A 13,672-nucleotide genomic window follows, 5' to 3' on the forward strand; every position below is an offset into this window, starting at 1 on the left:
CGTCAATCGGTATGTGTAGAGTGCACATGCGCACTTGTGTTCTTTTGTAACATGGGATTCAAATTCAAAGTGACGAGTTCGAACACAGATCGTAAATATGGAATCGTCGCCAGGGATCTGGAAGAGCTAACGGACAAAGGGTGCCAGAAATTGCAGGTGAAATTGAATCGATTGTGTAGAATACAAAGGGACACGATTAATTTAACGAAAGCAATCTTCAGTGCCAATGCCTGGTCTAAACAGGGACAACCCGGAAACCTGAAGGGGAGACATTTGTAAATTCATTTCTGTCGATGTTCAGTTGCGCTTCTGTGAGTCTGCCTTCTGTGGAGAGAGAGCTCGTTTACACAGCGTCGATGTTTGCATTTCCCCCACAGCAGAAATGGAAACGTTACTATATTATTCAGGGTTCCCTTATCTCCAAGTGGGTTTATAGTAGGGCTGGAGTTTGGTGCTAAGCATTTTCCTTCCGCATAGATTACGGCGGTCTGAGTCCGGGTCAGAACCCACACCAAGCCCCAAGTGACATTTCCAGGGATGGGGTGAGGGGGAGGGGTTGGGGTATCTCACGCTACTTTGGGAATCATTTTAAGCCTTTAAGCACCGGATTTGCGCTCCCAAGTTTAGCATTAACAAATCGTCAAACTCTGTAGTTTAGATATTGTACTTGTACTTTGTTGCGCCCTAAAACGAATGCTACATCTAGCTTTTGATTGCATATTTGTGTTTGTCCTTTTAATGGAGGCCCGTTGCCCTGAAGTGTTAAATGATCTGAAGTTAGAAAACAATGTATTGAATGACCCCGTTATAGAGACTTGAACACAAAATCTGGACTGACAAGCAGTGTGGGTATGCTACTGTCAGAGGTGCCCACTTTAATTTGAGACATAAAAGGTCCCATGGCATTATTTTGAAGAGCAGCAGGGGAGTTATCCCCCATTATTGTTGAAGGGTCATGAGGACTCGAAACGTCAACTTTGCTCTTCTCCGCCGATGCTGCCAGACCTGCTGAGTTTTTCCAGGTATTTCTGTTTTTGCTTTTTATTTATTCCTCAATTGACATCTAACAGCAGATTATCTGGTCATTGTTTTATTATGGTTTGTGGGTTCTTTCTGCATGCAAATTGGTTGTGCTGTTTCATTTCAAATCGTACTCCATTGGTGCAAAGCACTTTGAGACCTAAGCCCATGAAAGTCACTGTATAAATGCAAGTCTTTCTTTAGACATTTCTATGGCTGCTTGCCACATCAAAAAGTGCATTTACCTACTATGGGGAGCAGGGGAATTCTTCATTTTTCATGAGCACAATCTACCTGGACCTAACACAGGCAGAGAGAGAGGAGACCGTGAAACTGTGTAGAGTTCAGTAGTTTGGGATACATGGTACCCACTTCTGAGTGATACAATGTGACATATCACAGGAATCCTAGTGGTGTTTGTTGAAACACAGTTTTGGATTGTTTTCCTTATGTATGTAAGATCTTGTCTTTTGTTCTCAGTTTAGCTCTGTAGTTTTAGTTACTGTGAAGCTATTTAAAGGCATTTTGTGTACTTCATGCAGATTCACATTTTTGAATTTTGCTCTGCACTTTTTCCTCAGTATTGCAAAACTGGCATGTTGCATTTATTCTTAAATTTCTCTTGCAGCATATATGGCCTATGCTTTCCTCAGTATGAGTCTCTAATTACATGCTGACCATTTAGTGTGTTAAAAGTGTAGTTTTACCCTGTTTAGTATGTTTGTAAATGATTACGGCCTAAAATTAACTCAAATATGTTTCACAGGTTATCATAATGAATTTGGGTTATTATAATTTCCATATATAATATTTATTAATGGCTGTTTCTGCAAGTAATGCAAAACAATTTGCAGTTGAATGCTGGGAGACATATTGTGAAAGTGAAAGGGATAATTTTTAAACATACTAGTTTTAAGTTTGTGTTCGGCCACACAGTGAAGTATACTGTATGTGTATTTTTCCCAGAATATTGATATTTGATCATTAAAATTTGTACATTGTTTGGCCCTAGGCTTTTTTTTGAACTTGCTGGACAATGCACTTTGTGTTTATCTATTTCAGTTGGCCACTAACTTTCGTCAAGGACCACTTCCTGTTTAGTAACTTGTTGGATAGGATGCAAATACATAGACAAGGTGCAGAAAAGATTTATGAGGGATTTCAGACACGTGGATAGATTGGAGAAGTTGGGGTTGTTGTCCTTAGAGAACAGAAGGTTGAGAGAATATTAGAGGTATTGCATTCAAAATCATGAGGGGCCTACATAAAGTAGATAGAGAGAAATTGTTCCCATTTGCAGGAGGATCAAGAACCAGAGGACACAGATTGAAAGTGAATGGCAAAAGAACTAATGGGAACATGAGGAAAAGCTTTTCTTAATGCAGCAGGTGATCAGGATCTGGGAGTATGGTGGAGGCAGATTTAACCTTGGCTTTCAAAAGGGAATTAGATAAGCCCCTGAAGAGAACAGATTTCAGAGCTCTGAATTGCTCCTGCAGACAGCTAGCACAGGCATGATGGGCTGAATAGTCTGCTGTGCTATAACCATTCTATGATTCTATTATTCTATTGGTCTCTTTTTAAAAAAATCTTTTCTGTTACTTTCTTTCCACTTTTTGTAAATTCGACACATCATATGTGGCAGCTACACTGAAAGCTGCAAACACAGGGTAGGTGAGTTTCAGTTACCTGCTGCCAAAGCTTATGCTTTACATAAATTAGTCATTTGCAGCTTAAAAATAATTCTCAGATGAAGTGTGCAATTCAAAGAAAGAGAAAATCAAATACCCAGCAGTAAAATTTTGATCGATCAGGAAATGTATTTTATTTTGAAGTTTTGTCATTGAAGCAATGTTGTTCAGGGAGTCAGTCAGCCACTTGATGGAACAGTAGGAGCAGATCCAGTCTGTTCATAGAAAGATCATTAGCAATGATTAACTGTAGGCTGTCTAACTGAATATGGTGTGTATTATTGGTTTGTTTTGGGGAAACTGATGCACGTGGAGACACCATTAATTTAATTCTGAATTACAGCACAAATAATAAGCTCTTAAGATGTGAAGCATTTCTGCACATAACAGGACAAGTTCCATAAGGCAGATTGTATTTCCATAGACTTTTCATTCTAGTTTCTGTTTTCTAACTTTGTTTTATTATTATAACTGGTCAGAGGCAGAGATATGTGTCTAACACAACCTCAAAAAAAATTCCTGTCCCAATTGCACCAGTGTCAATGTTCCCGTTTCAGACACCAGCTATTCTTTTGTGACCTGTCAGAGTGATTCAGTTAGTGTAGTGGTGATTTGACCCAATTCATGGGCAGTGTGTGTGTTTGAATGCATTGAAAACTGGGCTGAGTCTGCCCAGACGAAGATTACTTACAGCTGGAAGAGAGGGAAGAGAGTTATTCCATTGTATGGGCTAGATTTGAACTCAAGTCTCTGAGGTGAAAGGACCACCCAATCATTCCTTTAAAAGTAGTTCATTAATGAAATAATGGCCCAGATCTTGTGGTCTCCAGATGGTCAGAAGTTCCGATGAGCAATTCCCCTGTTCCCCTGTTCCCACTGAAAAAATCTCCAGCTTGCAGTCAGAAACTTTTGACAATTCTGACTTACTTACTCAGATAGTGAGCCAGGAAATGTTGGACATTAAAAAAACTAGTCTAGCTCCTGGGTAACTATACAACTGCCCCCACCCCCAGTCACTCACACTGACTACCCTCTTAACTCCTCACTCACTACCCCCGACTATCCCCCTGATCCCCACCTTCCCACCACCCAACCTGATCTGACTAACCCCCCAACCCAACCTGACTACCCCCTGACTCCCCCATTACCCCATCTCCCACTGACCCTCTTCAACTCCCCCTTGAACCACCCTGGCAAGCCCCCTCCTGACCACCCCTCCCGGCCCGACCTGCCTACCCCCGACCCACCTACCCATTCACGCACCTGACACCAGCTCACCCACCCACCATCCTGCCACCCTAACCAGCTATGCCCCTACCACCTCACCCACATGCCATCCTACCACTTTACCCACCTACCACCTCACCTTTCTGCCAGCTTACCCCCTTATCCACTTACTTTACCCACACTACCCCAAATCCTATCCCCTTTCGCAGTTCTTTCTGTAGCTCTTCAAAGGAGTTTTGGAACATTTAAAGTCTTTACTTACCAGAATAAGACAGCTAGCTAGTGCCATCCTGTGGCTTCTGCGCAGATTCTCTCCACTGCTTCCTCGAGATTTGCTGCACTGAGTCAGTTTGGAAGGATCCTCCATTGGAAGATTGCTTAGAAAAAAAATTGGAGTAAGATAGGTGGGTATTTTTTTTTTTGTTGGGTCATGGTCGGAAATAGGGTTTCCGATCCTGATTGGAAGATTTGAGCCAAAGTCTCTGGTACAAAATGGAGACAGAAAAGTGGCGATAGTGTTTCTATGCTTCATGGTAACTACTTGTTTTTCTCTTGGATAGCTCTCACGTGAAGGATGTCGTGTATGCTTATTTGAAGATGGGACAGAAGTTGATGCTGAGTATTTCTCGTGTTTGGAAGATAACTGTAAGCTGATCATTCTGGAGCAGGGACAGAAATGGGAAGGAGGTAAATGCATTCTGATCCTGACTGGGACAGATTTTTTGAGTAGAGGGAATGAGTTTTGTTTGGGGAAACATTTCTCATTGTTTTTTTTCAAGTAGGTTCCCCACCTGGAAAGCAGCCTGATTGACAGGCTTGACACCCAGTGGAGCAGGGAACACCTTGGAGGAGGCGCAGCTCAGGAGCAGCAAGGATGAGTGGGGGAACAGAGTGTAGAGGGTGCAGTCACTGATCCCTAAGGATTGGGAACAAGGCAATCCCCGATCCTGATTGGGTGGTGTTGTATGTTTCTGGTAACAGGCAGGGAAGCGAGTAAGCATCATGGGCTGGGGACTTGAACTCCCACTCTTCTTGCCCAACAGGCAATGCTAATAAAGGCACATACCTTTTTCAAGAAACAGCCCTTGCCTCCCTTAAGCTACTGGGAGGCTAGGGAAATCCAGCCAGCCAGGGTTAAGCCTGTAAAATGTGAAATATGCAGCCAATTCACCTCCTGTTCCTGGGAGTGAGCTGATTTTTCTCCGTGTCTAACCACCCTCCACCCCCTGCCACGTTTCTTTTTCCAGCTCCATTAAAACTGAATGTGGAAAGGTTGGAGTCAAGTTTGAGATTTTAAATTTTTAACATCCCACCCAAGCCTCCAAGGAGACTTTTGCCTGAAAGTCTTTCACAACTGCTTTCATGGGGTCATAATGGAAGAAGGCCGTTGGATCTTCAAGTCTGTGCTGGCTGTCTGTAGAGCAAGCCATTAAGTCCTGTTCCCCTGCTGTATCCCTGTAGCCTACAAGTTTTATTTCCCTCAAGTGCCCATCCAATTTTCTTTTGAAATTATTGATCGTCTCCATTTCAACCACACTCATAGGCAGTGAGTTCCTGGCCATTAGCACTCACAGTGTAAAAGAAGTTCTTTCTCACATCTCTCTCTGTTTCTCTTGCCCAAAACCTGAAATCTGTGTTTCCTCGTCCTTGTACCATCAGCTAATGGAAACAGCTGTCAGGGAGGTCTGTGCTAAATCTATATTAGATCAGTCCTCATCCTGGATGTGGGTAGCACACTAGTGATGAGAATTGAGATAACAACGCTCTGTGTCACCAAGTGGGAGCATCTGGCTTGGCTGGTTGGTACTTCATGTGCCAAGGCACCATGCTAGACAGTATGAAGCACGGTTTTCAACAGCGAAGGCTTGTTGATGAGATACTCTATTGTGTAACAAACAATAAGATCTGATTACAAAAACAGAACTACCTGGAAAAACTCAGCAGGTCTGGCAGCATTGGCGGAGAAGAAAAGAGTTGACGCTTCGAGTCCTCATGACCCTTCGACAGAACTTTTCTTCTCCGCCGATGCTGCCAGACCTGCTGAGTTTTTCCAGGTAGTTCTGTTTTTGTTTTGGATTTCCAGCATCCGCAGTTTTTTGTTTCTATCTAATAAGATCTGATTTATATTTAACTGATGTCCATAATAATTGAAGAGTATTATTCCAGTTCAAGCTGGTTTTAAGATTGGCAATTCATCTCTCCATCCAATTTACAGAGATTTATTACTGTTTAAACAAAATATTGCATGAATATGATGACAGCAATGACGAATTAATTACGACTGCAAGCAGGATGTTATCTGAAGAAATAAAACCCAAGAAAATGCAGCTGCTGCAGTGTTTTGTTGAAAATGCTGCTGAAAATATTAGAGCTGAAAATCTTGAGGATGACCAGGAATGGTTTAAAGGTGAGGTGCTATTGATGTTGTCAGTAATATCAGACTGAAGAAAGTGGCCTTGGCTATTCAATAATATCACACAAAGTATGTAAGTGATGAGGTTGTGCTCAGATGAAATGAGAAGTTGCTATTCAGCCCATTGATTGAATTCCTTTCACAGACCATGCACAATTTTCCCAATCATGGATCATAATGCACATTTCAACGTTTTCCCTTCCTCTTCACAATCTTCTTCCATTCTTTCCCAAAGATGTCAACTTTTGCTGGGCTAAGGTTTGATGTGTAACTTTCCCCAAGTCCTTATTGTTCATCTGTGAGCCTAGAGAGTAAATGTTGGCAGGCTGTTTGACTGGATAGGGCATCACACTTTAATCTGCACTCAATGTCTATGCATAACTTTCCATTATTGAGCCCAAATGTGCTAAACCATTTGAAGAAGCCAATGCTCCAACGATAAATTTAGTTCAAACCTGAGGCTGAGGGCCTTGCCAGTCTTCATGTTAAATTCTGTCTCTATCGCAGAATCTAGCACCACGTTGCATTTAAAAAAGCTTGGTGACACCTTTGCTGCGGTGGGATTTAGACAGACTCTCTCCTAGGCAGCCCAGCATTTATTTTGCTGTTTTTGTAGAGAGAATGTTAATGGCCTGGATTTTTTCATCCTGGACGAAGGTAGGGGGAGTTGGGAAAATTCCCTGCTTGGCCCACCCACCTCAGGAGAAAGGGCCTGCCAAGGCAGGATCTTTGTTGCCAGGGGGCAGGTGAGGGTTGGAGTCAGGCGAGCCAACACGGAAAGAAATTTGGAGGTGGCTACAGGGGCTGAGGGACTGTTTAAAAGGCCCACCTTAGTGCTGTGGGACTTTGTCACAGTTAAAAACATAAAGGCCTTCCTCCCTCACTCCGCACATCCCCTTCACCTTCCAAACACTCCCCATGCCCCATCCATGCCACGTCATGCCTCCCATACAACCCCTCAGGTCTCTCATGCTCCCTATGCCAGGCTCTGTCCTTCCACCCACCCCCTATGTCCCATCATGTCCCTATGGCAAGCTTTGCCCATTGACCCACTGTATACTTTCTAGAACTAATGAACGCCACAATGTAAAGTGGAACGCTTGCTCCCCAGAGAAAACATTGTTTGATTGACAGTTCAGGCTCTCCTATCTCTGTGGTCAATTTCATATGTTTGTTTACATGACTCAAGTGGTTTCAGGTATTTGAGGTTTGTGGTTTTTGAAATTTCAAAGGGACTGGATGATTGACACTTTTATTATCTTGTCCAGATGTTTTTTTCAAGCATAGGGGAAAGTGATCAAATTACAGATTACATTTTTTCAAAGTTTTTTTTCACACATCCCATTTCACATTGTGGTATTTATTCATTGGTTCCAAAAAGTATACAGTAGGTCATTGGATATGGAAGTGCCAGAGCTTTGCAAAGGGGGCATGAGAGGCCTGAGGGGTTGGGTGGAAAGGAAAAGCTTGGTGGGTGGTATAGTATAAGGCTATTCGGCAGAGCAAGGTTTAATGTGGGAGTGGGGAAACAGTACTGCCTACATAATGATGTAGAGAGTCACATGATAGCAGACTGTGTGCAGAAGATTCTGGAAGGAGCCAGCGTAGAGACAGCACCCATCCAGGGTTGTACCTTGGAGATGAATATAGGTATGAGTTGTTAATAAAAAATTTATGTTCAACCATACAAGCCTCCAGACCTCTTGGTGAGACACCAAAACAACCCTTACAACAAGTGGAAGGGCAGAGCTTGGCATGGGAGCATGAGGGGACATGGGGGTTGGTGTGGGGTCGTAACTTGGCATACGGGGCATGAGGGCAACCTTTTGAACCTACCTTTTAAAAGATCTCCTCATGCACATTAGGGTTCACAATTCTACTGAGGGCCGTGAACCACGGCTCTTTAAGAAGCTCACCCAACTCCATGAAAATTGCAGAGTAGGAGATACCTATCTACCCAAGGGAGCCGGCCAGGTCAGGAGCACCAGGTGTGGGCTTCTGACAGGAAGTAATATCCACACCTTAAAAGGCATTCCCAAAAACCACACAGTCAGGAATCCCAGAATCAGGACCTGCCGGCCATTTTTAAAGGACTCCCAAATCAACTTGACTCAGTGAAAATCCAGGCCAGTGCAAGAGGTAAAAGGGAGTCACTTAAGTTGGAGAAAAGGCTACATTTTGGCACAGCTGTATCAGGTTTATTGTAGAATCTGTAACTTCACGTAATCAGGGGACATAAAGTAACTAACAGCAGGTCAACAACATTTGTGCTTCTAGGTGATTCAGTCTTTTCAAAAAGAGGCAATGAAACAGTGTTCAACCCCTTTGTGGCTTTCATGTTCAAGTAGAACTAGTATAAAACTGTCATCACAAATTGCAAGCACTGACGATGGGATCTGTTCTGTTGCAGGTCTGAACTCGCGATTTAAAACCAAATCTGATTATATGAGATTTAGCTGTGGAAGAAGAATGAGAAACTACCTGACAGAGGTGTGAAATTTAAATGATTTAAATTCTTGAGGATTAAATTGTCTGCATGAACCTCTGCTCTCCCTGATTTGTTCTTTGTACATATTGTCATGTTAAAAGGCTGTTTCCACCTCATTGTGATTACAAGAATTGTAAATGTGATAATTTAAAATTCCTACCCACCATCATCCTTACAGCTTGTCCCAGTGTATGTTTAGACTAATAGCAGTAATCAAGGTGCAGGTTTGTAGTGAGCAATGCAAATACACAGGGGCGAGGAGGGAATTTTCCGGGAGGACCCACATGCTCAGAGCTGGTCTGAATAGTTTTCCTTTTTAAATGAAGCCTGCTCATGTCGCCCAAGTCAGCTGCTTCAAGATGTGGTACTTTGTCAATTGGTTGTGTGACCTACACCCATTGGTTGTGGAGCCTCATACAGTCATCCTTTAAAGCACAGCATTCCATTCTTCTGTGGAAATACTTTCAACAGCTACAAGCATTTATATAATGCCATTAACATGGTAAAACATCCCATGGTGCCCCACAGGAACATTCTCAAAACAAAATTTGACACCAGCTCAAATCAGGAGATATATGAGCTGATGACTATAAGTCAAAAAGGTAAGTTTTATGAAGTGTCTTGAATGAAGAAGAGAAAGTTAGAGAGGTTCAGGGATGGGCCTAAGCAGCTGAAATCATGGCCACCAATGGTGGGGCGATTGAAATAATTCTTTGCAATATTCTCATTCACATTTCCTCCCTTTGTGGAAAAAGAACATTCAATAACTAGAATGCATTTGATTTTTCAAGATTTTTTTTTCCATCCACAGGTTAAGAACCACGCTGTCAAACTCCAAGGAGACACAAGGATAAAGTACTGTGTATTTGTAAAAAAAATAAAGAGGCAGCTTCAACAAACTGAGTTCAATGGATGTTACTTTGACAGGAGAGCAAACTACGATCGTCGACTCTGCACTGCTGAAGGATGGTTTACTTGCCAGGTGAGTATTAGTTGACAATCAAATGACATACCAGCTGGGGCTTTCCTTATGCCACGTCTGGATCCATTGTAGGCTAATTGTTAAGGGATTAATCACTATTAAGCAACAATGCCATTATCAATACAAAAGCAAAGTACTGAGGATGCTGGAAAACTGAAACTAAAAAAATTGGAAAAATTCAGCATGTCAGGCAGCATCTGTGGAGAGAGAAACCGAGTTAACAATTCAGGACAATGACCATTCCTTAGAACTGAGAAAAGTTAGAAATGTAATAGGTTTTAAACAAGCGAAATGGGGGAGGGTGGTAAAAGAACAAAGGGGAAGGTCTGTGATAGGATGAAAGACAGGAGAGATTAAAGGATGCAGAGCCAAAGGGAGTGGTAATAGGACAAGTAAAGAAACCAAAGCAGTGTCTAGAGGAGGTGTGAATGGCAGAATGGTGAACAGCTCTTGTCCAAAAGCAAAACAAAGAGAAAAACAAGAGTCAGACTGAAAAATGCAAAGGGAACAACATGGGAGCGGATATTACTGATTGAAATTGTTGAATTCATTGTGCAGCCTAGAAGGCTGTAAAGTGTCTAACTGAAAGATGAATAGCTAGTCCTCGAACTTAGGTTGAGCTTCATTGAAACATTGCAGGAAGCCGAAAACAGAGAGGTCAGTGTGAGAACAAGGTGGAATATGCTGAGTATTTCCAGTGTTTTCTGTTTTTTGCCCCATTATCTTTGTAATAAGTGAGAACCAGGATGATAGATGGTGAACTGAATGGACCTTGGTCCTTTTTCAAAAACAGAATTACCTGGAAAAACTCAGCAGGTCTGGCAGCATCGGCGGAGAAGAAAAGAGTTGACGTTTCGAGTCCTCATGACCCTTCGACAGAACTGTCGAAGGGTCATGAGGACTCGAAACGTCAACTCTTTTCTTCTCCGCCGATGCTGCCAGACCTGCTGAGTTTTTCCAGGTAATTCTGTTTTTGTTTTGGATTTCCAGCATCCGCAGTTTTTTTGTTTTTATCTTGGTCCTTTTTCACTTGGCAGTTTCTGTATTCCTATGGATGGGTGGAAGGGAGTTTCTTGGAGATTCAGATGACATGTTGTCAGCTCAATTCTCTGATTGGATAATAATCTTGTAGTTCACACTGTCCAGTCCTGTACTACTTGCCTATTGTTCAGCTTTGATAATATTACTTGCTGTGTCTGTCATAAAGTGAATTGGCAATTCAGTGTTTCTCTGTCTGTTTCTGTGCCAGAAGCAAAATATTCAAATCCTCTTTTCTGTAGCCTGCAAGATGTCAAAACACTTAAAGCACAGAACAATTATAATTTTTGAAGATCAAATATGCCAAGAAAATAAATTAAATACTCTTTATATAACTCTAGTATAATGCTGTATAATCATTATGAGATTTAGCAAATGTTAGCCTTCAGTCCACGCACTTCTGTTTTTGATTTAGTGAGGAGTTTAAAAGTAATATATTTTTAAACTGTTCACACAAATATTCCTAAACTAGCTTCGCTTGAGATAATAACAGCTCTGAATTTTGCCTTTGCTGTGCTAGAAAATTACACATGTCACCAGCAGAGGGCAGTACCCCAATCTTCCTTGGGTAAACTGATCTAAATATTCTTGGTGGGTTTTCCTTTGTAACCTAGAAACAGGAATAGCATGTTCAACTCCTTAAACTTGTTCCACCATTCAATTAGATCAAGGCTAATCTGTATTTCAACTTCATTTACCTGCCTTTACTCCATAACCCTTAACCTAATAAAAACCTATTCTTTTATATCTTGAAAATTTCAATTGTCTATGCATCCTCAGCCTTTTGCTAACCTTTTTGTGAAAAAGTGCTTCCTGATTTCACTCCTAAATGATTCTAAATTTAAGGTTATGCTTCCTTGTTCTGGATTTCTCCACCAGAGGAAATAGTTTCATGTATCTATCCTATTTAATCAATTAATTTTTAAACACTTCAAATGGTTTATCTTTCAAACTTCAAAGCTCATGAGAATACAACCAAAGTAACCAGTCCTCATCATTTAACCATTTAAGTCTCAGTATCAGTTTAGTGAATTTATGTCATCCCCATCTGAAGCCAACGTACCTTTTCTGAGGTTCATTATTGTAAACTGAAGAGGAAATGAGACCAATTAATGAATAATAGGATAGATATGCACAGCAACCAAATGGGCTTTATTTAGGAACATGGGAAAGTAGGAACAGCAGTAGACCATTTAGCTCCTTGAGTGTGTTTTGTCATTCAGTTAGATCACATGTGATCTGTATGTTAACTCCATATCTTCTAATCCCACTTCCCAAAGCAACAGGCTGCTACTCATCAACAGGAAACCTAAATGGCATGAGTTTACAACAGCGTGGAGCTAGCATCAATCGTTTGTGCAATAAAAAGCTCAAGGGATGTGAAGTATCTATTGCTCATTGCAATATATGGCATCTCTGTGCCCAGTATAATCTGTTCTGTGCAGTTACTTCAAACTTTCATTCCAATTCCCATATCAGTTTCGACTTTTCATACAATTGCTTATTCATTGATCAAAATAGGAGAGCACCCATCCTCTCTCAAAACTATCTCCTGTTTACACATTGACAAGTTATTCCTGAACTGAAGACTGATGTGTGCTTTAACTTGCTTCTGAAAAACAGCATGTATAAAAAGGTTATCTAGTCACCAATGTATTACAGTTTACACATTTAAAGTTTTAGTATGTTAAAAATAAGAATGTACTTCTTTATAACCTCTTCAGTTGAACCAAAATAATTAGCACGCAATTCCAAGCAGAACACATAACAAAATGAGTTACTTAATGCTGCTACTAAATACAATTTCATAAGATATGCAGTTATCCATAAAACATCAAAAATGTTACAATTTGAGCTCTCTCCCAACACACTTCTCACATTTGGAGCAAAAGGCAAAGGCAGATTCAGAGTTCCAACAACCCAAAGTTTTCCAACCTATTAACTATATGTGAATATGATTATGACCCCTAGCTCTAGACTTACAGCTAGGGGAAACAGCCCCTGAGTAATTACCCTGTCAAGCCTTGAAAGAATTTTATACATTTCAATGAGACAACCTCTTATTCTTCTAAACCCTAGAGGAAATAGACCCAATTTACTAAAGCATAATATCCTCACTTCTGAATTCCAAGCTCTGTGAGAGAAAGGCTAACATTCGAGTAACCTATCTGGTTGCTTTTTGTACCTGTGCTTTTATTAATTTGTGTACACAAACCCCAAACACCTTTTCTCCTCCACAGTTTCTAATCTTTCACAATTAAGGAAATATTCTGATTTGTCTTTCTTGAATCTAAAGTGCATAACCTCAAATTTCCTCACATTGAACCCCGTTTGCCACAGTTTTTCTCAGTCACTTAATCTTTGTCCTTTAGAGACTGTTTGCTTCCATCCATGTAACTTCCTGTTCCTCCTAAAACGCGTATCATCTGCAAATGCAACTCTCTGTTCCTTCATTCAAGTCATTGATATATATGGTGGAAAGTTGAGGCCCCAGAACCTATCCCACCTCCTGTCTCTCTCCCTCCTGTTATGGGCCATCTTCTCCTGGGGCACACCATTTGTAACATCCTGCTGTAAAATAAAATAACTGTATCTGACATCAAGCAGGCTTAAATTTGATATCATACCCAAAAAGTAAAAGACTATTCCCACCTCCATTGCAAAGTCATTTTGTTGGCTGCTAAAACATTGCAATTATTAATTGCTAGAGCTGACCCTGGGTCCACATCTTAGTCCTTCATTGTTAAGCAAATATTCCAATTTGTTTCTCTCAGATCCAAAGTGGACAACCTCACACTTCCCCAATAAAGAAC

At 41.2% G+C, this 13,672-nt stretch overlaps 1 protein-coding gene across 5 annotated transcripts in view; it reads left to right on the forward strand.

Annotated features, from left to right (window-relative positions):
• Nucleotides 1-13,672, forward strand: part of dffb (DNA fragmentation factor, beta polypeptide (caspase-activated DNase)) — a 50,069-nt gene continuing 36,397 nt past the window's right edge. For 4 of the 5 annotated variants that reach the window (XM_041207108.1, XM_041207110.1, XM_041207111.1 and 1 more), the window contains exons 1-5: nt 1-156; nt 4,499-4,625; nt 6,154-6,345; nt 8,762-8,841; nt 9,651-9,821. In XM_041207108.1, the coding sequence (XP_041063042.1) occupies nt 52-156; nt 4,499-4,625; nt 6,154-6,345; nt 8,762-8,841; nt 9,651-9,821 (675 nt within the window). In that variant the 5' untranslated portion in view covers nt 1-51. Of the gene's footprint in view, nt 157-4,021; nt 4,343-4,498; nt 4,626-6,153; nt 6,346-8,761; nt 8,842-9,650; nt 9,822-13,672 lie in introns of those variants that run through there. The other variant, XM_041207113.1, reaches the window with a different exon arrangement.

This window comes from Carcharodon carcharias, chromosome 15 (genome assembly GCF_017639515.1).
Source record: "Carcharodon carcharias isolate sCarCar2 chromosome 15, sCarCar2.pri, whole genome shotgun sequence".
NCBI classification, from domain to species: Eukaryota; Metazoa; Chordata; class Chondrichthyes; order Lamniformes; family Lamnidae; genus Carcharodon; species Carcharodon carcharias.